We start from the raw sequence: 24702 nt of genomic DNA, 5'->3' as shown, positions 1-24702 counted from the left end.
GGGGCTGTGCGGAAGTGCCCTCACTAGGATACAGGGAGAGCACAGAAAGGGGATGAAATGTTGCAAAGAAAGTAAATTACTCTCTGTACCAGTGTTTATCTCCATTAGGGAGATACCTGCCTTCCACCTGTTCTTTTTTGGTAATAAAGGTGAGGTACTGTCAGAGAGAGAGAGATGAAAAGAAGAAATGTTGGGAAAAAAAATTATGGACTAAAGAAGAAAAAGTCATCAGAATCTGAGGGTACATCACCAAGGTCAATTTACAGTAAAGTAGCTAACAAAAATATGTAATCTCATTAAAACTGACTTTACATTGGAAGATTACAGATGCTTTGCCAACAGTTAAAAAGGTTGTTAAATGTGCTCTGGGATTTAGGGACCTCTAACCCTTGTTTCAGTAAAGCAAGTAAAACAGTTGCAGTATTAGCTAAAGAGGGACTTACAAAATAACTCAAATGAACCTTTACTACATAATTCAATATGGCTTCTGTAACAAAAATTATGCCTCGTGAATCTATCAATCAGCATTCTTTATGAAGACTGTGAGGCAATAAATACAAAAAAACCAACTGGTAAATTTTATGTTTCAATAGGCCTCTGACACAACAGAGTTCTGAAATTAAGTAGCTGTGAAGTGGGATTGCAAGTTGGCTGAACAAAGAAAAAATAAAGAGCTGGAATACAATGATCAATGTTCAGAAAAGGCAAAGTATTAACAGAGCAAAGGGTCTCAATTTTCTGGTTTACATATGATGCTGTTTAATATGCTTGAGTGTGTTTCAGAAAAAGATTTGAACCAGAATATAGAGTTGATACAGATTTTACTTTAAACTAAATTAAAGAAAACCCAAGGAACTTCATAGGTATTTTAGAAAACTAGATGAACAGGTACTATCACGGTGAAAAAATGCAGTTTGACAAACAGCATATCAAAATAAGTAACTTTTGCTACTCTTGCCAACAGATACATTCTAGATAAAAGAAAGCTGCAAGAGAAAACGCAGTAGGAAACACCATGGACAGCTCACGAAAACTTCTGCTTGATGTGCTGTCCTGACAAGAGACAAGCAAACTAGCAAGATGTTACGATACTGTAGTGCTGTTATATTAATCAGCCATGATCTGGAATACAGAGTCATTCCAGTTTTACTTACAGTAGCACAGTGCCCTTCCTCTTACAGGCTGCTAGCGCAAATGGCAGCCTTGCAGAAGGATCTAGACAGATTGGAGCATTGGGCAATGATTACTGGGATGAAATTTAACAAGTCCAAATGCCGGATTCTGCATCTAGGATGGAGTAACGCTGGGCACAAGTATAAACTGGGAGAGGAGTGGCTGCAGAGCAGCGCTGCAGAAAATGATCTGGGGGTGCTGGTCGACAGCAGGCTCAATAGGAGTCAGCAGTGTGCCCTGGCAGCCAAAAGGGCAAACTGCATCCTGGGGCACATCAAACACAGCATAACCAGCTGGTCAAAAGAGGTGATTATCCCACTGTATTCAGCGTTGGTGTGGCCTCACCTTCAATAGTGTGTGCAGTTCTGGGCCCCACAATTTAAGAAGGATGTTAAAGTACTCGAATACATCCAGAGGAGGACAACAAAGCTGGTGAAAAGGCTGGAAGGAATGTCCTGTGAGGAGCAGCTAATGACTCTGGGTCTCTCTGGTTTGGAGAAAAGGAGGCTGAGGGGTGGCCTCATTGCTCTCTACAACTTCCTGAGGAGGGGAAATGGAGAGGGAGGTGCTCATCTCTTCTCCCTGTTATCCAGTGACAGGATGCATGGGAATGGTTCAAAGCTGCACCAGGGTAGGTTTAGACTGGACATCAGGAAACATTTCTTTACCAAAAGGGTGGTCAAACACTGGAACAGCTTCCTAGAGAGGTGGTCGGTGCCCCAAGCCTGTCAGTGCCTTAAAAAGAGGCATTTGGACAATGCCCTTAATAATAGGCTTTAACTTTTGGTCAGCCCTGGAGTGGTCAGGCAGTTGGACTAGATGATCGTTGTAGGTCCCTTCCAAATGCAACTATTCTATTCTATTCTATTCTATTGCAGAACCACTTGAGGCAGTCCTTCTATAGTCAGAGCGGGGAGGGAAAGAGGAGGTTTGGACTCTAGGATATCTCCCCATATCAGAAGACTAACTTAAATTTGCTTAAACTGTCATGTAACGAGAATATTTTCTGAGGTACTGTGATAGAGAAGGGGTCACTATGGGCTACTGCAGGGGAGATTATTGCTGTGATTCATGTTGGAGCAAATACTTGGGAGAAGCAGACTTAGAGTCCTATAAATTATGTGAAACACATGCATAGTTCCACCTGAAATATGCAACAGCTCCATGTTTACAGTGAAGATTACAATATGGTCTTTTCCAGGCAGGCAAGCACAAGCTAAAACTACTCATGGTGAGCGACCCAGATACATGCTAGGAAGGATCCAAATGGTACACTGTTATGGCATGATAGTGCTGTGCCTAGATCAATATTCCTCACCTCTCAAGGGGATTTTATAGATTAAGCACAGCACTGGACTAAATGTGGCTAGATACCTCCCAAGGTGCTGGCTTACAGCTGGGTGCTTACGGCATCAGCATAAAAAGACTTGCATATATATAAAGATATCTGTACGCACAAAGGTGAAAAATAGTTCAAACATGAGGAATTTAAGCTTGAGGATCTCTATGGACATTTTTCCAACAGGTGGAACAACATGTCATGGCCTAGCTAAGCTGACAAACAGAGCTATGCCAGAATGTTTAAACTACCAAACAGGGCAATCTCTACAGCAAGACTTGTGGAGTAAAAAAACGGAAGAAATAAATAAGCAGATAAATGGTGACCCAATATTATGGCATAGGCTCTGAAGGACAAAGAACTAAATTATTAGGAAAAAACCACAGGAATGTATAAGGAAAGAAAGTAATAAGAAGGTAACCTGAGGTAGGCAAATACATGTGTGGGAGCTGTACAAAAATGCAACTGAAAAGAAAAGATCCAGGGCACATATCCACATATGGCAGAAATTCTGATATTACAGACAAGTGAGAAAAGAAGAAACAACTCTGCTGAATATCAAAGTATGCAGTTTCAATTAATATTGAAAAAAAGAGAAAATAAAGAGAAAAGCCATGGGAAAAGCCATCCAAAAATTAAATTAGATTTTGGATAATCACAGAGGGTTTTTAAATCTATAAAAAAGTCATTTTGGCAGCATGAGGAATTTAAACAAATGTTGGAATTTACATATCACCAACCCAACAGCCAATTAGACAGATGAGGGAGTTCTGGGCAGGCATGAGGAAATTTGCAGCAACCCTCCAAAAATACAACCAGCCAAAGCAGGGGTCATAGGTCTTTCAAGGACAGCTACCTCTCAGGTCTGATCAGTTTTCAAGCATACCTCTTCACTGCTCCAGAGAACTAGAGTTAGGCTGGGACTAGCTATAAGAGCTGACCATTCCCACCCCCGATACCCTAGTCTGAACTAACAGAACATATTCTCTCCTCTGTCTAGAGGGTCATCCAAGACAGAACTGCTAGGAGACGGTCTGGGATTTGTAATTCTAAATGTGAATAATTCTTGGACAGTTACAAATAAATCACTCAAGTCCGAGCTCCTCTGCCTCTCTTCTATTGAGAATTCCTGATCAGGGAAGGGTATCAGGTAAGTCGCCTTTTTTCATTAAGCTTCACTCAGCTTCCTTAATGAGTATTCTGAATCTTCCTGGCAGATTTTCTCCACAATATAACAATAGATGGATCTATTAATAATAAACTTTATTAAAATCTTCCTTTGTAGTGGCAAGTTCCCTACTTCAAGAAAAACACAGGTATTTTCCTATGTCTTAGTGGGCATTTCTCATTGCTGTTTTTTCTCATTATGGTTAAAATATTCCCTTCTAAAGAGATGGTCAGACTGAAAGACTGTCCAGAATCAGCTTTGGTGGTTCCTACTTTCTTCTAATTGCTTCAGTCTTTTTCAGTTTCATTTAAATGAAGGTGTGAGAAAGATGCTAACCTGATTTCTCTGGCTGAGAAGCTCTGCACAGACACCACATAGAAGTATTCAAAGTCTTTATAAACAGAAGTTTTTTTGGGGGGGAATTCATTTTCCTCTTCCCTGCAGTAGGGCCTCTTTCGTTCTTTTTAATCTATCTCCTACTACTTGGTTCTTTTTTGCTTTTGTACTTGGAGTTAGGCTTGATAAATTATTGACCTCATCTTTTTATTTATGTTTTTTCAAGTTTTTATGTCTGGTTTTCCCTCTTGCTAAACTTTTTCCTTCATTCAGTTTATTTGCTTTTGGATGGTATCACTTTTTTGGTTTTCTGCTGTTTTCAGAAGCAAGCTATCTCATTGAAAATGCAGGTATTGGCTGTTGCTTCTTCTTTCTCTTTTTCCCTACATCAATACTCTCCCTGCAAAGAGAACAGAACCATAAAGCCTCTGAGGTCAAGTAGGCTTTGAAAATGCTCATCATAGTGGGAAAAAGAAAGAGTAGATTGCTGTTCTTTGAAACTTTTTGTATACATGAAGAAGGGAATCTCGGCACAAGAGGAGGGGAGTGATTTTCAATAGTGTGACATCAACCAAAATAAGCAGTCCAAAAAACTGAGAGGAGTCTACAGAAGTGGCAAACTAACTTAAACAGAAAGATGACTCAAAATTTCTCCTTGGCTGGTTTTGCAGTTCTACCAGTTAGCTTGGAATACTGCATATGTTGGTAAACTGGGAATTATGTGTTACTTTGAGCCAGTGCTTGTATTGTATTTTATGTTTGGCCTTATTTTTGCAAGAATTCTTACAGGTCTGACCATACAGTGAAAGTTACCTATCTGTAGAAATCTGATATTCTCTCATATATAAGGAAGACAGTCAACAAACCTAACAGAGATAATTTTCACACTGCTTTATAAAAGGGCCTACATGAGAATCCTGATTTAAAAAAAAATACATTGCCTGCTTCTTTCTCCTATTCAGACATGAAGTTAAAGTAAGGTCTAAAGTGAAGACCCAGAATAATAAGCTTCTGACGTTTCATTTTATTGACATTTATTGTCTACCTAAGGGAAGGGAAAAGCTCCAATGTATGGATTATGCAGTAGATGGGGTCACAGGTTTTATTTTCACCTTGACATTTACTCATTGTAGATGGTGGATCAGCTACTTAGACAAACATTCTCCAGCTTTAAAAGTTCAGTCTGAAAACCTATGACACAGCTTTCATATGTACTGCACACCAACCTTTTCCATTGATCCTACATGAGAGATGGAGGTATTTAGCACATCGCAAGTAATCAAAAGGTATCATGCAAAACTGAGCTTATACTGTAGCATTCAAACTGCAAGAAATTCTTAACAGTTCTACTTTGTTCTTCAAGGCATTACCCACGTCTTGTTCTACAATTACCATTCCATTGCCTGAATAACTTCATTTTGAAAAATGACATTAGGGAAGTACCTATACATGTACATCACAAATCATTTCCCATCGATTTTGGTTAAAAGCTAGAAAGTCTGCATAAATAGTTGTCTTTGATGCCCTCTAACAAGCTTAAAAGCAGTAATAACCAACTCAAGCTGCTAGAAATGACTGTGCATGTCAACTGCCTGATGGCTGATCGTTTCTTATGCGTAAGCATGTATTTTTGTTACCTTGACTGCTGGAATGGGCTTCTTCGGAAAGAAATGCTTTTTCTCGGGAAGCGCAGCAGCAATGCTCTGTTCCTTTAGTTTAAGCTTGTTCTCAGCTATTATCTTTTTGCGTTGTTCCAGGTAAGGCCCAAAACTGGGTAGTTTCTGAAACAAAAATCAGGAAACATGATTATGCTTAATGAGCAGGTGGAGCAAAAAGGTGAGTCTGATCCCAAGGGCAAGATCCTAAGTCCTTGCTGAGTGTGACTTGCTTCTTATTCAGGAAGTTGAAATTGGTATCAGTGAGACTGTAGCAGAGAGAGAAGTGAATAAAAATCAAATATGAACTTCAGGATCTGACTTGAAAATATATATTGAATATTAAAATATTAATATACCACAGCAGAAAAATAGCTGAATTGCAGGTCAGCATCCAACGGTCTTCTATTTCCCCATTGCATACTTGCTTATATAAACAAATGTATCATGTTAAATAATTCAAATGTGTAACTTTATTTCTATAGTATGCGGAAAGGTATCATGAAACTATCAGTTTACTTAGAAGGATTCCACCAGTGTTTAAGATTATTTGTATGGATATCTGAATATATCGATATACATCGTTAAAGCTTACAAACATGTATTTTGCATTCTGGTAACAGAAGGCTGTCTTGACCTGTCAAAGTAAGGCTAACAAACACCAAATGAACTGAAACACATTCTAATCTCCTAATTTACCTCTATGTCCCACTTTCAGTCTTTTCTGAACATTTAATCCCTGAACCTAATTAAGCAAACTCTAGAGGAAGATTTCACTGAATAGCAAAACTCATGTCTCACCCAAGAACATGAAAGTGCTGGTTCAGATTTCATAAAACACCCAGCCTCCTGAAAGAAGAAGTCCCTTTGTTTACCTAGCAGAGATATGGACAACTTGTAGTGTGCCACAATCACAGATTTAGGTGAATGAAAAATGGTAGAAAGCATGGATTTTTGCTTGATGCAAAAGACCATGCCCTTCCTCCCCTGAAACTAGTTCCTTATTCTGCAAAAGTATTTTATCTGCAGTACTGCAGAAACTAGCAGGTAGTAACAGGGGACACATAGCCTCAGCAGTTGCTAGCATTAATTCACGCTAATAATACAACCTCAAAGAGCATATCGAACAGGATACAGTACTGATGTGGTTATCAATTTTTTAAGAGGGAATTTCAATGTGAATTTTAAAACCACAATTATTTAAAAATTTAGAAATTATTATTTTTTAAAATGAAGTAAATCCAGAAGAGGTTACCCTGCTCTTCTGCTAATCCTTAGGAGAAAAATTCCTCAATGAGCTCTGTCAGTCACAATACCCAACCTTGGGACCTCAAGCTTCTTGTTATGACAAATAAAAGCTTTCTTGGCTGCTAGGTTTTTGGCACTCTGAACACAGAGCCAGAGGGTGAGGTCCTTGAAATGCTTCCCTGCTTCCGAGACTTGGTTTGTGGCCTCAACACATTTTTAACTTCAAGTCAGAACAAGACTTGCAGTCTCATGGTGCTCTCCAGAGGAGGTGCCCTCCTGCAGCCTGGGACTGAGCCGTACTCTGGGACAAAGCCTCAACCTAGGCAAACGCAAGAGGAGAACTGTGGGGGATGTTGCAGATCCCATCTGTCCCAAATCTAGATGTAGCCTGAGTTTGCCCACCAGCAAAGGGCTCTTGTTTTGTCTGTTCAAAGGGAACTTTGTTCCTAAATGTCATGTTCAAGGGCTTCTTACAGACATCAAACAAACTTCCCTTTCTATGCAGTTGCCATACATGATCTTGGAAAGGAAATGCTCTAGGATGTCTTAAAATAAGGCTTTAAACATTACTGTGAACAGCAGTAAGGTAGTGGCTTTACATACCAAAGTCAAATAAGACAGCAAAACCAGAATTGTTTTAAACAGGAAAATGACTAGAAGGGAGAATTTCTCTAATTTCAATCTAATCAGTAAGCTCTAAAGCACACACAGAGAGACTCAATTCTTTATATGATTTTAAGAAAGCCTAAGACTTTTAGCAAAAATCTAACAAATATAAATTTTCGTAAAAAGAGTTCTTGTACATCTGCTAGGCTGCATCAATTAGAAATACATTTTGACTACGAATAAGTAGTAGCTGTGTCACTGAGAACTATTCTTTCTCCATTAATTTATGTGCTGATGCCAACAACTTTGGGCTTGAGAGGGCAGGAGACCTGATGACAAAGCATTTTTGGACTCTTCCCTGTCTGGCCAGGAATTGAATTGCTGACTTTCAGAGTAGGTAGCAAAGCTAATTTTGCTGAGGTTTTAACTGAAATAGTAGAGAGAGGAGACAGTTGTTCATGGCTTGACTGATTGAAGATCATCTTTGGGAAGAATAGCCAAATCTTTGCAGAATAAATAATTTACTTTTCTGTTCTCTTAAGGTGTGCCCTATCTCCTAATTTCTACAGACAGAAATACCGAGTATATTGAAATGAAATCAGTGATCTAAGGAAAAGTGTGGAAAAAGAATTCATTTTTGTGTATAGGTGAAGAGCGAATGACAAAGGCAATTAATTAATTTTTGAAGTTGTGAGATGGAAGTATTTAGATTTTTACATCTAACGTAGCTGCTAGCTGGAATGTACAGCAGACATTTTGAAAAGTGTGCAATGCCATCAGTACCATAATTCAGATGTTTTGTAATGACATGCATGCAGTTAAATTAAACAATTTAATCCGTATCTTTTAAAAATAAGTGAAACGATGATTAATCTAGAAAACTAACATCCAACCTTAGTCTTTCCTGTGCATTGCTGTTTTTTCATCAAGAAACTGATTAAATGCAATTTGAAATAATTAAGGAAACACCTAGATCTTAGTCCAGGCTTGGGCATACACAATGAGCTTCCACTGACTTAACAGAAGGTGACTGTGTGCCCATACAAATGGTCTGGTTATTTTGTGATTGGAGTAGTTCACAAGCAGCCAAGCCAAATTTCATCAAACAACACTGAAAACCAGCAATCTTTTCTTTAACAATAAATAATACACGAATATGCAGCCTCAGGAGCTTAGGAAGGACTTATTGATGGTTCCCCTTATGAGTAATGCACAGATACAGGGAACAGTGATGAGACTGCTTATTGTTCAGAGCTGTGGTTTCAGGCATTTTGGAGTCAAAGGCCATATGAAATGGCAAACAATATTTTAATGAAGTGAGTTACTGGATATAGCAAAAGTGGAAACATGTTAAAATAACTGCTGAAGAGATGGATATTTAAGAGAGTTTAAAATTAAATCACATCTAATCATTGTAGGGGTTATGGGGGATTTAATAGCACAATTCCCAATGAAAGCACAAGCACAGAACTTGGTGAGTTTAACTCTGTTTGCTTTTGAAATCTTGCTACAGTACTTTTTTTTAAATTTCTAGATATTCCAATGTCACTAAACTCTCCATACACAGATATCTTTGTCATATCAACATCTGCCTAGAAAAAAACAATTAATATGATCAATATGTGGATCATGGCAAGTGCTGAGAAGATTGCAATAAGCAGAGTAATTAGATAATTCTTGTCTACTTATATATCTGTATCAGTGATGCCTATAGCTGCATTATTTGTATCCATCTGTCTCTATATAGCCATAATTCAATGTGTTTCTATTCTATGAAGATCGAAGCCAAAATAAATATATTAAGTGCTATTATTTCATCATTTATAATTGCATTATCACTGAACTGGAAGCTGGAAATATTGTGCTGAAGTATTTTACAGAAAGAAAGGAAAAATAAAAATCCTGCTCCCCTCCTCCCACCAGGACTTCCAAAAGCTGCCCTTTAACTGATGAACTGTATAAATCTCCAGCAACATTGTGATTTTTGTTTCAGTAGTTTCTCCAGGGATTCATCATTGATGAATTTGTTCTTACCAGAAAAGCTAAATCCTACTCATTTAAAGATAACAGTATCTTCCACTAAAACTGTCTCTATCCAGATATAAAAAAGCATTACCCTGCCAATAGAGAACTGACAACATAATGAATCAACAATGAAACCTTAAGCCAGGAGAGCTTTAAGGTGAATAAGTCTGTTTTGATTATAATTTATTCATGGATCAATCTAAAGGTAATTGAGCATATTATGAACTAAAAAAGGTGCTTCTTTCCTAATGGTAAAAAGTAGAGAGAATCCTCCACTTCAGATTGCTGCAATTTTTATGGGCACAGCAGCAAGTAGCCTAACTGGTGGAACAGGCTAGTGAACAGGGCAGTGCAATATACATCTGATGACCCAGACTTTATTTCTAACTTTGAAACTGATCTGCTCCTTATTCTGGGAAAGTCCACATATGTCTCCATGATGCAGTCATGGGTTGCTTATTTGGGAGCTGTCTCCTACTAGGGGGCTGGGTGCTATCTAATGTTAGAAGACCCAGACTTCAGCGGACACAGTGTATTGGGTTTGCGTGGCAAGGTTTTGGTAGCAGGGGGGCTACAGGGGTGGCTGCTGTGAGAAGCTGCTAGAAGCTTCCCCTGTGTCTGACAGAGCCAATGCCAGCCAGCTCCAAGACACAGCTGCCGCTGGCCGAGGCCAAGCCCATCATCGACAGTGGTAGTGGCTCTGGGATAACGTATTCCAGAAGGGGGAATAAAAGAACTGTGCAACTGCAGCTGGAGAGAGGAGTGAGAATATGTGAAAGAAATAACCCTGCAGACGCCCAGGTCAGTGAAGAAGGAGGGGGAGGAGATGCTCCAGGCACCAGAGCAGAGATTCCCCTGCAGCCCGTGGTGAAGACCATGGTGAGGCAGGCTGTCCCCCTGCAGTCCGTGGAGGTCCACGGTGGAGCAGATATCCACCTGCAGCCCAGGGAGGACCCCACGCTGGAGCAGGTGGGTGCCCCCGAAAGAGGCTGTGACGCTGTGGGAAGCCCGCGCTGGAGCAGGGTCCTGGCAGGACCTGTGGATGTGTGGAGAGAGGAGCCCACACTGGAGCAGGTTTGCTGGCAGGACTTGTGACCCTGCGGGGGACCTGCACTGGAGCAGTCTGTACCTGAAGGACTGCACCCCGTGGAAGGGACCCACGCTGGAGCAGTTCATGAAGAACTGCAGCCCATGGGAAGGACTCACAATGGAGAAGTTCATGGAGAACTGTCTCCCATGGGAAGGACCCCACACTGGAGCAGGGGAAGAGTGTGAGGAGTCCTCCCCGAGGAGGAAGGAGCGGCAGAGACAACATGTGATGCACTGACTGCAACCCCCATTCCCTGTCCCCCTGCGCCGCTGGAGGAGGAAGGAGGTAGAGAATTGAGGAGTAAAGTTAAGCCCGGGAAGAAGGGAGGTGTGGGGGGAAGGTGATTTAAGATTTAGTTTTTATTTCTCATTATCCTACTCTGATTTTGACTGGTAATAAAATTAAACTAATTTCCCCAAGTCAAGTCTGTTTTGCCTGTGATGGTAATTGCTGAGTGATCTCTCCATGTCCTTATCTCGATCCATGAGCCTTTCGTTATATTTTCTCTCCCCTGTCCAGCTGAGGATGGGGAGTGATAGAGTGGCTTTGGTGGGCACTTCGCATCCAGCCAGGGTCAACCCACCAGGCACAGCTAGGTATCATCATAAACCAAAAATAAGCAACAGTCTCCTACAGTACTCCAGCGGATCTGAAGTATATCCTGCTGGTATATGCTGATGAGATGGTGCATCAAAAAGAACACTGGAAAATAATAATTTTCACAAAAATGACTTTCAGGGAGCAGTGGTCGCAAGGTAAAGGAAGAACTTACATAAAGAATTCTAGGGATCACTGGCTCCTGGAAATTTGGGGTAGCAGTATCATTTAGCTATGAGGCAACATGTTTCAAAAATACTGTTTCCCTCATGTGTGAAGGGAACATATTGAATGTAATGTCATTATCCAATTTCTTTTATCCTTGAGTGTTGCCTCCAGTCTGAGGTATGAAGATGTGTATGCATTCATTCTCTAAATTCCTCTTGTGCACTTTCAACATGTAAACAATTTTAAGTGACGCAGTGATGTCCCTCATGAATCTGGAAATGGAACTGAAGCCAAATTGTCTTTTTTCACGTACTTTACATTTTTCAAGTGTAGATGTTTCTGCTTGCACATAGCAAAACTAGATGAGAACAAGAATGAAGACTGAAAAATGTCTGACGAACAACTGCTAAAAGAGAGTTCAGATTGCCCTACTGAAATATTCTATACTGGTTGCAGTAGAGATGCACCAAACAAAGGCCCACATACTCTGTAGCTATGCAAATGGATGGATAACTGTCACACAAAAACTTTGCCACATAGTGGCAAACACTAGTGTGTTCTAAACCACTGCTGTGTTTTAGAAATCAAACAAGAGGTGGCTCTTAACCTTCCTTCTCTGTGGCTTGTTCTTCTGAATAGATCTTTCTCTGAAATTACTTAACCAACAGCTTTCCCTCAGAGAAGGAGAGAAGAAAGAGGAGAAAATACAAATTCTATAAATGACTGGAAAGGACAAATGTGGTCAACTGCCTTCACAGAATCACAGAGTGGTTGAGATTGGAAGGGACATCTTGAGACCATCTAGTCCAACGCCCTGCTCAGAGCAGGGTCAGCTATAGCAGGTTTCACCAGTTTGTCTATGAGGATGCTACGGGAGACAGTGTTGAAAGCCTTGCTAAAGATAACACCTACTGCTCTTCAGTCATCTCATTGTAGTAGGCTATTGAGTTGGTCAAACGTGGTTTTCCCTTCATAAATCCATGCTGACCACCCCCTTCCTATGAAGAACAGTTGATCTGTAGTTGGTTTAGCTATCCTCCCCAAATACCACTCTCTTCTGTAAACACACAAAAAAGCTGGGCTTCATCCCTTTGCTGCTTTGGCAGGACTACATCTCGGAAGGTTTCTCATTGGCTTCAGACAACTGGGGAGACAAGCAGCTGCACGGTTAAAAGCTAAGAGTGAAACAACTTGGGAGGCTACATAGCCAAGTGACTACCTCTGACACAGTTAAAGCTATGAAGACTGCAGACAAGAATGAATAGCTTTGAAGAGGGTAATAGGTGAAGCAGGACTCCTGAAAGTGGGAGCATGGTATGGAAAGGCAATCATATAAGGGAAACATTAACATTTAAGCAAGGTAGGCAGCTGCCCTCACCCAGGAGCTACAAGAATTTAAATCAGGTTTGTATGGGTCATTTTATATGCCCTCACCACAAAGGTTTTAGTAATGTTTGACCCCCATTTGTTCATGTGGAAAACTTCTATATTTGATATATAAAGTTTTCCAAAGAAAGCAGTTTCAATTTTAATGATTTTATCCAGTTGGTTCTGAATCCTTCAAGTTTATTTTTCTAAAGTCTAATGTGCTCAAAATAGCTGCATACACTTAGAATCCTCATTACTGCTCCACATACATGTGGCCTTGACCATACTTTACACTGTGCAACAGTTTCCATTCAGTGGTCTCTTTCCACCCTCTTGCAACTTTACAACAACAACAACAAAGATTACTAAAGTTTCCTGAAGTGGTATCTGCTTCCTTCCTTGTTCTCAGAGAATACAGTGAAACATGACTCCAACATTTCCAGGGAGGAAGAAAACACAAAGTCCCAGTACCAAAGAACAGCAACAGTAACAACAATAAAATCTTGTCACAATGTCAAGGTAGCTTGTGCTCCTTCTGGGAAAAAAACCCCAATCCAGCAATAAAGTCAAAAGCTGAATTCTGTTCCTCTGAAGGTGGCAAATAACACACATATTCATATTCATAGATATATGGAGAGAATATTTTGCACAAGCTTTCCCCACTGATTGGGTAAACTGCTTAACTAATGAAAACTGAGTATGTATGGCAATGGAGGAAGTGAAGCTGCTAATTCTTATTCTTTTAGGCATTCTTACTCTTTCAGAAATTCAGAGCTAAATTATCTTAAACAGCTGCTCTTCTTTGTGTCAGTCTGGCAATGCTAATGTATGGAACCTTCCCATACACTCCGTGGTAAGGACCCATGGCATGAAGGAGTCATCCAGATGGCAGTAGGTTCACGCCAATACCTCCAGCAGGGAATCCTGCAAGAGTCCTCCCTCCCCATGGCATGCAGGCAGGTGATGTGCCATGGAGAGGATGGGGTAATTCACTCTATCAGTTTCCATCTGATAGTGAGTTTCCTGGGCCAACACCAGTTGTTAGAGCCCCCAGAGCTGCTGTAGTTACATTAACAAGAAGCCGCAGAGAATTTCTCCCTTGTATTAAAGGGTTCACACATTCTCACAGCTCTGTTTCTTAGAGCTGAGACATTACTGGCATCACTGCCTTTAATGACGTGGAAATGCCTTCAAAGTACAGGACAGAACACAACAATTTTTCAGAAAAAAAATAAACTCTGCCTGTCAATTATTTTGATTTTTTTTCTTGCAACTTTTATTTGCTTCGTAAACAGCACTGTCTCGATAATCTGTAATTACTGCACATATACTTGTTCCTGTAACCTCTGCTCCCCACACTGTGTGTGTATATACCATTGCATTTAGTTACTCAACTATTCTTCCTGCTCTTTAGACCATGATTATTTAAAGCGGATGAGCTAACCCCCAGCCCTGCAGTAATTCTGAGGGGGTTAGCATTTTTCCCTCTGAAAAATGACGGAACATTAATGTGTGTTCTAGGAAAATATATTGCTGTGACCTCACCATGAAACATATAGTACCATGCTTGAGCGTGCAGATAAAACCATTATTTAAAATAACAATTATTTCTTCTTTCATCATTTTTCTAACACTGCCAAAATTTCCTCTACTAGCTCAAAATCATGAACAAATTATTCTTCATGTTCTACCTCAAATGTTTGGTTTTTAGCAGCTTATATATACCAAGTGAAGGAAAAGATTTTAGGATTATAGGCTTACTATAGTGCAGCAAAAACTTACATTCTACAAATGTACTGAAGACATGAAATATTCATCAATAAAACAAAAAGGAGTTAATATTTGAAGCAAGCTTAGACATTTACAATCAAAAGCCAGGATGACATAGATGATAAAGAAAATGTTACCTTCTGGGGTGAAGAAAAGAAGATACTGATACACATTACTGTGCTACTTCATGAACATCTGGCAGTCTGTCACTTAATAGACAACAACATCTTCTCTAAACAGAAGAGACTTGAATTCATCAGGGATTCCTGTAGTACAGTATGTGCTTAACTTAAGTACCTGCTTTCTGTGATTTCCATAGATTACCATATTCATGACACTGTGGAGTGAAAGCATTCTTCTCACTCTCTAACCAGAACATGCAAAAGAAATTAAAACATTGGCAGGCACTTTGTCTCCAGTTTGTTGGACATGTGAGGAAAGGACTTTCCACCCATTTATGCAGATGAAATTCTGTCAGCTAAGCAGCAGCGTAACAAAGATGTCAGCAGAATGGCTATTAACAAATATCTGACAGGCAAGCAAATATAAATGTATTCAAATGCACCTAGGAAATGTGGATCAGTATCAGTTGAGCCTTAGTATCGGAAAAAACTTTGTGCAAACAAGATTTTGTACTTTTACTGGTACAGAAGTAAAAATACATCAGTCCAGTATTCACATTTTCATGTGTAACTATACACCATGGTGTATATATATATCCATACATTCAGCTTATACACTTACCATATCAATGTTGTAAATTACCTGATCATATGAAAAAATGCCATTGCTAGATACTTTTACCCACCTTCTCCTCCAAGCTGGCTGGTAACTGAGCTGTTCAGAACAACCCTAAAATAATTGTGTTTCTTTGGATTCAACCATCCTCTTCTGGGGGTACATGTACTGAGGAGATTGAACTCTAGCAGTACCTAATGACTGTTTCTAGGTCCTTTCAAAGAAGTTTCAGAGGTGCTAGCTAGGCTATTACAAGGGAAAAAAATAAATCTTTTCTTACAAATATGAGAAAGCATGAATATCCTTGCTGCTATGGCTACATTAGTGGTTACGAACCGACCTGTCAATCATAGATGCTGCTGACCCAGCAAGATGAGCAGAGCTGTATTAAGCTGAATTTGCTAATTCCACTTGTGCTAAATGAGCTGGGTCGGGTACCAGGAGCAGCCTGGCCTTGTCTCTAGAACTGTGAAAGCCCTGTGAAGCTGCATTTAAACTGCCTACATGACCCATGTGAACCTGTTCAAAAGCTCCTTGAGCAACCTGACACTACCAAGCAGCCCGAGGGCAAATTACCCCTTGTGGGCAAGACTAGGTGAAATGCAGGCTATCTACATCCTCCTTAGCTCTCCCACACTCCCCTTCAGCATCTCCCTGGTGGAAATACAGCTGTAGACACCCTGCAGTACTTAGACATAGAAAGTCTACGCACCACATATGCATAGTGGTATGCACCACAGCCATAACAAATATATATACAGTCTAATCAGTTATGCCCATCAAATTGGTGCTCTCAGGGGAATGAGAGACTAGGCAGAGAAGGCAACCAGCAACCACCTCTTCCAGCCTCTGGAATAAGCCAAGATTTTGAAAGCCACTCTATGAGGTTTTGAGTACGTTCAGTAAAATAACCACTGCTGCCACTGTGTACAAAGCAAAGTGTATCTTCACCATTGCTATATGTGTTTTAGCTGCAAATTTACCTATCAAATACTTTTTGCTAACAGTTAAACCTTGCATAAGTGGTAAGAGCATACACTTTTTCCATCTGCTGGAACTTCTGCAGATTTTTGTTTTGGTTTTGTTTTGATTTTTGTTTATCCTGCCTTTTTGTTTTGATGTATTTTTTTGCTTGGAAGTTCCAGATTTATTACTGACTTGCCTATACTGTAAACAGCGTATCATTTCAATATATCTAGAAATGAACTCCGCTTCCCCCTGGTAGATTACACATCACATAACTATACATTTATTATCGCACTAATAGATTACTTAAATGCAAACCACTGCTAATAATTCCTAAGCAAACCTTCTTCCACTTCAGATTCATTGTAATCCATCTCTTATGGCAGATGAACTACAGTACTTATCCTCCTTCTGCACAAACTACAATGCTTTTCCTCATTCATCTCTCACACACAGTAATCCTTCCATCTCTACTTCACACAGCCCTAATTTAAATGTAAAGTATTCAGTGCAGACAAATGAGCTCTAGTCAACTCTTGCAGTTATGACCAAGAAGCCTACCATTGCCTTTTAGAGTTTTCAAACTCAATAATAAAATGACTTTTATCATCACCTCAATAATCTAAACTCACTAAATTTCATGCTAAGAGTCATAATACAAATAGTTCTGGCATTAATAATAAGTGCCTCCACCCCTAGATAGTCAAAACTCCCACTTCAGTTGGCAAAAGGTAGGATGAGAAAATGCTGAACGTTCTCCTATGAAGAGTTTGGGTATTCTGGTTTGATTAAGGCCTTCCAACAGTTTTGAAAATGTGACAAATCAACACATAACATGTGACATTAAAAAAAATTATGACAATATAGCCAGATGGTAGAATTGGAATGGTCCACTGAAAGAAAGTGATGATGAAGAATTTTGATCATTTGAAGTTATTAAAACTTTTAAACAGATCTGAAAAGAAATAAGTAATTGCTAAACTATTTAAAATGAGTATTATATCAAACTTATGAATAAAATATCAATAATGCATTCCAAAAGTGATACCTTCACTAAACTGATACAAATGCTTCCTATATCACCATCAAGCAGTGAGGAGATGTCAATGCGTGGGTATCAAAGCAATAGATGCTATATAAAAACCTAATGTAGACAAACAGAAAAGTGCTCATTAGAATCAACCTTCCAGTCCCTCACAGTGCCTCTCTTGCATATTTACCTGTCTTTGTGACAGCTAAAGTATAATATCTAAAGTATCATTATATTCTGAAAATGACATTACAATGGTCATATATTCTAAAATGCTAATTTGATTAGGTTTTCACTCAAGTCAATCAGAGGAAGAATTTGATTTTTAAAAATCTAACGTGCAAATCATTAGAAATACAGATCACAGGCATACATCACGGTATTTTTAAAAACTGTCTTGTTTTAAATTACTATAATAGCTTTAAAATTAGTTCTGATCATCTTGTTACTACAAGATTTCACTGATTTGTACGCAAAGTTAGGCTTGCGAGTATATGCATTCAGCTTGCCCTCTGCTGTTAAATATAGCCACAATCACATATTGCTTCAACAGGCCATCGACTTTTTCACTGGTTATGTGCTCCTTACAGATAAACAGTGGAGACACATAAACCTTTCCTTTACATATCACTTTTTGCACTGTGTACTCACTGGGCTATTTTGCAGGTCAAAAGGATTGGCATGGTACACCAAACTATACAATTCATACTTGCAAAGAAACTCCTGTCGTGATCCTACAAGCTTTTACATGTGGCTGACCTTTAAATATGCAAGCAGTTATGCTGACCGAGGTTAAGCCTTTGTGCAGCAACTGGAGGAACCGGGACCATGCCTCACTGGCTGACCACAACCAGCCTACTCTTCTTGAACATGCACACATGGTTCCACCTGACTTCATCACAGGAGTTACAGGCAGCTAATGAAAGATAAAATGGAGCATAGAGTGGACACCTCTTTTGCGTTGTTTGAAAAAACTGTCATGTTTTCAGCTGTCCTGCACCCAGATAGTTCCAGGTAACATACCTCTTCACAGATGAGTGACCACACAAGCCCTACAGAGCTTTGCTACTCAAAAACCTGCCATATTTAAAAATCTCATCCTCATTTAAATTGTAAAAACAAAATTATTTTTATTTCTTGACAGAATTCATCTTGTTAAAGTTATGCCAGATATTTATAGTGATTCAATCTACAGCTCAAAAAAAAATAATCTATAGCCATTTCAACCATAAGACAGAAAGGGAAACAAAATTTTTGACTTAGTGCAGCTTCTTTACATTAATGCTGTCTACAACAGCGCTGCTGCTATAAAGGTCACAGATGACATAATTTATATTATTATAGAGAATCCATGTCACCTGTCTGCCTGACTTTTTTTCCTCCGTATTTTATAGAGGTGCTGTGTATTCTGATGGATAAAGCTCCTAGGAAAGCTTCAGTCCAAGTGGCTTACAAAGGCAGGAGCAGTCACCACACAGGAGAGATTTGCTCCTTCTCCTCAGGAAGGCTGGGACCATTTCCTGCCTCCAGAGAAGATGTAGTGAGTGGCCCTGCATGACCAGTAGGTCTGTTCCCAAATATCCACTCTTTCTGTGTACAGACCACTTTGATGAGCCATGACACAAGAGCAGGACAAACTGTTTCCTATCAGGTGTGCACCTGGAGCAGGGCAGCAGGGCAGTGAGGCAGGGTAGCAAAATGCAGCTTAGCTACATGGGCTTCATGGATAACTGTGGCACAAAGCCAGCTCACAGCTGTGAAATATTTAAGCAGTACTTGATTTTGCTGGAGATAGAGCAGGGTTGCCATCCTGTGCCCCATGCCTGCTGGAAATGCTTGGTGCAGAGCTGGAGCACTGACTGGCCAGGCAGGGGGAAGAAGGGGCAAGGCTGTGACAGGGAGCAGTAGAGTGATGAACAGCGGGGCTCTCCTGGGCAGCAGCAGCAGCCCCTCAAATCCCTCACTCCCCCCGTGCCACCCCAGGCTGCTCCCTGCTCTGACAGTAACTTGACTGACAGAGCAGCTCGCGCCCCTCAGCCACCACTTCAGGCTATCTGCAGGCTTAGACAAATATTTTTCTGTGCTCAGACCTCAGAAGTGAGAGAGTGCGCCTCACTTCAGCCTTTAATCCTTCTTCCAGATGGATTATTTTCTTTCAATCACTTTTTTGAAGCAGAGTTCTCCGAGTTTCCTACACATAAATGTGTTTATGCAGGAATAAGCAAGCTCATTGTGGTGGCATCCCTCAGCTACATTTAGCTGAGATGGCATTATTAAACACGAATATAACTGCTCTCCATCCTCAACATGGGAAACAGCACATACAAAAATTTGTAATTTTTACTGAAAAAAAAAATTCCAACTCACCTTTCTTGGCAACCTGGGTTAGAAGGATTACTCTGCCACCTTCAATACTGCCCAAAATGGAACTTGCAAGCAGCATAAAGCTTGGGTGGGCATTTTCTGCAAAGAAACTGCCTGTGACACAGCTGCTGTTGCAGTGGCATGGAATTTAACGTCAGCTACAAAGTTTGTCAATGGTGTGTTCATCAGTTTGTGTTCTTCTGTCCCACTGACCAAGCCCTGCTGAAAAAAGTGCCTCCTTATCCATATCTTTGCCTCCTGCTCATATGATGCAGACATGTGGGGTGAGACTAGAAAATACACTCACCCACTCCTGCTTCGGACAAATTACGGGGTCTCTTCAATGTGGGTGGCTTGCAGTCAAGTTCATGATTTATCTTGAAGAAAAGGTTTGATCTTGGCAGAGTCCTGGGTCATATTTCTTGGTGGTGGTTAGCCTGCTGATCATAGTATTGCCCTGTGATTTCTTTTCTTTTTGTTACTCCTTTCCCCATTGCCAGCCATAATGCTTCCTGAGGCAGCAGACACTGAGGTATACACGTGTCCTGACATCAGTACTGCACCAAGCTACTGTGAGCGCTTTCTGCAAGAGCTGTTTTTCCACTGGAGGATGTCTTCCTCTTTGCTTTTTAAAAAAACCTGCAATTTCATTTCTTGACTCAGTTTTGCCATTCAACTTCCTCCAAGGTGATGGTAGTGATAGCAGCGATGAGAAGCGGACTAGATTTTTATTCCCATGTTATTTGCATGAGTGAACAAGAAATAGCCCAGGTTCCACTGTCTCCAAATGCAGTTTGGTAGCGGGGCTGCCAGAGTGCCTGATCTTGCTGCAAAATGACTGTCAAGCCACAGAAGTCTGACTAATATAGCAGAGGTTAGGTTCTGAGATTTGTTGTTTGAAATTAAGTCCTTTTCTCTACTTTGCCTCAAAGTCTATTAAGAATGCAATGAGTTTTTATGTCTCTCCTTTCTGTTAGGCCTATGTTTCTCCAGGGGTAATGCACTGCCTGCACAGCTCAATGCTCCCCAGTACACAGTCATCCTTTTGAATGGAGGATTCTGTCCCAGAATAGCTTTGACAGGCACCCAATAGCATTTCTGCTCAGTGATCTGGGTGCTGCAACTTGAAAACCTATTGTACAGTTCCACTTACCTGTGGGGTTGCAGTACTCCAGGAGATGACGGGACTTCTCCTAGCTCATATGGCCAATGTGAAAGATGGACGGGCATGAGCTGACACTGAATTTTTGTCGTGTTCAAACACTCCTTTGAGTTTTTTTTTCTAGCCCCTGCCTCAAACTGACAAATACCCAGCTTAATCTCCTCATTTTCTCTATTTCTATTATTTTGAGAATCTGACATTCTTGTTCAGTCGTCCTGTGCTTGTGTACATCTGCAGGTTTAGCAGCATTCCCTTGTGGTTACTGAGAGGGTGCTAGTTCTGGCTTTATAAAATGCTTTCTAATAATTGATGGTCACTTTGTATTCATATAGCTTCCTGCCCTTAAAACATAAGGATTCAAGTTTTCACTTGCACACATTACTCCAGTATGTCTCAGCTGGGCTGCTCCTACACTCTGCTGGTGGATGTAGAAGCCTTTTTGGAGGAGTTGTGTTCTATGTATGCCTCACGCAAACAGTAGTGCCTCCCCTGCCCTGCCTTGTGCGATATAATGGCCTTGGCATTTACATGCTGCAACGCTGCACCGTGGGATATTTTGTACAGCTCCTTTATATATGAGAAGACTCCAGCGAATTACAGCAGTTGTATTCATAGCGTGGTTTTGTTTAGTAATCACCTCAGGAGACTGTACAGATCTGAAAAGCGTGGAAAAGTATTGTGAGATGGTTTATGAATCCCACTAATCTTCAAACTGACTTACCCGTTTTCAGGTGTGGGTCTATCCTGCGTGGTTTTTACTTTTTAGGAGCTGGGTAATAGCCTTTGGGAGGTCAGCAATTATCCCAGTGCTCCAGGAGTCAAATGCAATTTCATCTCATTTTATTTCCTTTTAGATTTATTGCCTTGGTCATTTCAAGCAGATAGATGAGAATGTAATCATGATCAGCTACAGCTTTTGCTGTTCTGCTTCTGCATCTATACAGCTATGGCAGCGATCCCAGCCAGCCCCGTTAGTTCTTCTTGCTGATACTGCTGGCATTCTTTTACCACAGGTTTGATCTCAAATTGCATTTTCTTCCACCTGTATCTGCCCTAATGGATGCTCAAAAGGTACTGAGGTAGTTACTTTCTTTAATTCTCATATCTAATACATTTGCAAATATACGACTATTGTGTCAGAAACTGAAACTACTTTTACTTTTTTAAGATGGAAAGCATATTACCACCTGCGGGTCTGTATAATGCCTTGTTAAATTGCTAAAAGACTATACACATGTACAGCTTCCCATCTTCTCTACGGCTGGCTTGCTGCCTATCTGACCTGTGGCTCTGGAAAACCTCAGCAACGACACTTATGCCCTCCTTACTTTCACTTGCCTTATTGCTTTTTCTCAGAGTGCAGAGGACTTTCTATTAAGCAAGTGCTCTCCTGGCTGCATTGCTGTATCCATTTCCAGCTCTCGTCTGCCTAGAAGACATCCCAGACCTTTAAAACAGCATGTAGATACTTTGCTACAGGGGTCTTACAGCTTACTACCTATTTGAGCTAAGTTTTCTGACTTTTTGTATGTAACTTTCATGAATTGCTTGCCCCAGTTTAGTCACATGCTTCATTCATTCACTCAATTTAGTTAAAAGCAGAGTATTTGTGCGGTATCTGTATTTCCTGGTATTTTAATTCGTTCAACTTTTCCTGGTAATTTACATTGTCCGGCCGGTATTTTGATTGTTCTATTGTGCAATACTATGCTTTATGTTTTTGTCAGCAGTTTTAGATTCTCACAAAACGCCAACAAAGTCTCTGTTATCTAGCATTTAGTGATGTTTAACTGTCCAGCTGGCATTCAAACTCATTTCTGCTTTTGTGCTGCTGCTCTTAGTTTAAAGTTCATGCTTGTGCAAATGGCACCAAAAGTTTATTTTTGTTCTTGTGTAGTGCATCAAAGCCAGATATGTGCAAAATTACATTTTCTGAGTCAGTTTGTTTTCCTGATGTGGTGCATTTTTTCTTTTTGCTATTGTAAGCAATCTTTAGCAAAACAATTTTCTTGCCAATGCAAAGAATCCCATATGCGAGACAATTACCAGTAGATTTTTCTTCTCTGCTTTGTGTTAATGCATTTATGTTTGCACAAAATTTTTCCTTGTCTATGCAAACATTTTCTTTTCTGAGTGGTAAACGGCTTCTGTCTCTGCTCCACTGATGGTTGGCCTCGGCTTGCTCGCTAATTGTGCACATTAGCTCTGCACTGCTGTAATGTTGCTGCATGAGCTCTCCAGGTGCCTCTACATTAGTGTTTTAGTTTAGATCAGGAATACACCTTTGAAGTGAATTTCCTGACTATCCCCACATACTGCATTTTGGTTCTTATGGCACAGCAGTCTCAGAGAGCACAAACTGGATTTTATTTTGGATGAAATGAAACCTGAATGTGTGTTCCAGGAGTGCACCTAAAATGAGCTGCAGCTGCTAATGGGCATTTAGCCCATGAGACCAGACTAGAGTTAGAACACAGTAAAAATACCCGGGAATGCATAGACACCAGTCTGCAGCATCAACCATTTCATTCTGCAACTCCATGCCTATTTGGCCTATTTGTCTGCACTACTTCTTAATGTAAACATAGCTTCTGAGTGCTCTCATTTGAATCACTGCAACTTTGTCCCACCTACAAACTGAATTCATCCATTAGGATGCAATGAACTCATGGGTTAGCTGTTTTATAACATTCAGAAAGACAGTGGGCTATCATATTTTTAAACTGTCCATACTTGGATAATACATATATACACATATAAGTCACACATATTATATTACATTATGTTCTATTATATTTTAGATAGAAGGTATTTCTGGAGAGTTTCTAAATTTCTCACTGGTTTTCTTGATTTTGGAGCCTCAGGCTGAGAGAGTTCTTTTTCCCAGTGCAATTTTCACTAACATCCAATATAGCTCATTTTTATGTCCATCTGTCCATCTTTCATGCCCACTCACATACTACCATAATCATTGCTTTCTCTTTTTTTTTTTTTTTTTTTTTTTGAGACTTTTACAAGATACTCTGTATCTACAGTAGTAAATCAGTGTCTGGGAATGTTCCTGTGCACAAGGATGTTGTCATCTACCCTAACAAAGCATTACAACATTTTCTTGCCCGCTTTTGGCCTGTGCTGACTATCAGTGTCCCAGGCAATTCTTGGAGAGGCTTTGGAAATCGGCATGCTCCAGGAGCTGTTCCCAGCAGGCAGCCTGCCTGCAGCCAACCTACTTTGGAGACGAACAGCTTCTGATCATCGGCACAGGCTGCTTGGTGCCAGCTGGCGTAAGCACCTAGGAATATTCCCGGGCACATCTAATTTGAAAGTACAGACACATCTCTCCTTTCTGAAGTGAGGTGCCTATAGGAATCTAGTCACTTCTGATGTCAGTGCCCAGGAAGAATGAAGTAAAACAGTGTAACATCTAACTAGTTTCAGTAAAGGCTATTCTCTGTTACCACGGACTTTCTGGAAGTAGACTTAAAAGCTTAATGCATAACCATAAAAAGTATGTCCTAGTGTGGAGTTATTTATCACAGATATCACTGCATTTGTTAACATTTAAGGACATCTCTTTTGTCTTTTTTGCAAAAATAGGAGAAGTACAAATGCAGCTTTAAAAAGCCAAGAAAATAAACAATGTTCCAGCATGAGCCAAAGTATGATCTATATCTTCAACCTAGTCTTAAAGCAAGCTCTTGCACCAGGTGTGTCCTTAAAATAAATGATTTCTCCCTTCTACAGCTACTTTACACCACACGGGATTCCTTTCACACTCTGCAAAATGCTGCTGTAGTCTTAATTAGGAAGCGAAGCAACCTCAGGATGCTATGAAGTTTTCTTTTTGATGCTTTAACTGGTATCAGTGACACTGATACTGACACTGGTACAGACAGATC

The 24702-nt window shown here is 40.2% G+C and overlaps 1 protein-coding gene across 2 annotated transcripts in view; it reads right to left on the bottom strand.

The window, feature by feature from the left end:
- The window catches only part of DPYD (dihydropyrimidine dehydrogenase), a 368019-nt gene that overhangs the window by 9423 nt on the left and 333894 nt on the right, over window positions 1-24702 (bottom strand). For both annotated transcript variants that reach the window (XM_052801600.1, XM_052801601.1), the window contains one exon: window positions 5654-5797. In XM_052801600.1, the coding sequence (XP_052657560.1) occupies window positions 5654-5797 (144 nt within the window). The remainder of the gene's footprint in view (window positions 1-5653; window positions 5798-24702) is intronic.

Source organism: Harpia harpyja, chromosome 11, assembly GCF_026419915.1.
Source record: "Harpia harpyja isolate bHarHar1 chromosome 11, bHarHar1 primary haplotype, whole genome shotgun sequence".
Lineage (NCBI taxonomy): Eukaryota > Metazoa > Chordata > Aves > Accipitriformes > Accipitridae > Harpia > Harpia harpyja.
The sequence above is the reverse complement of the archived record's forward strand: the minus strand, read 5'-3'. Positions and strand labels throughout refer to the sequence as shown.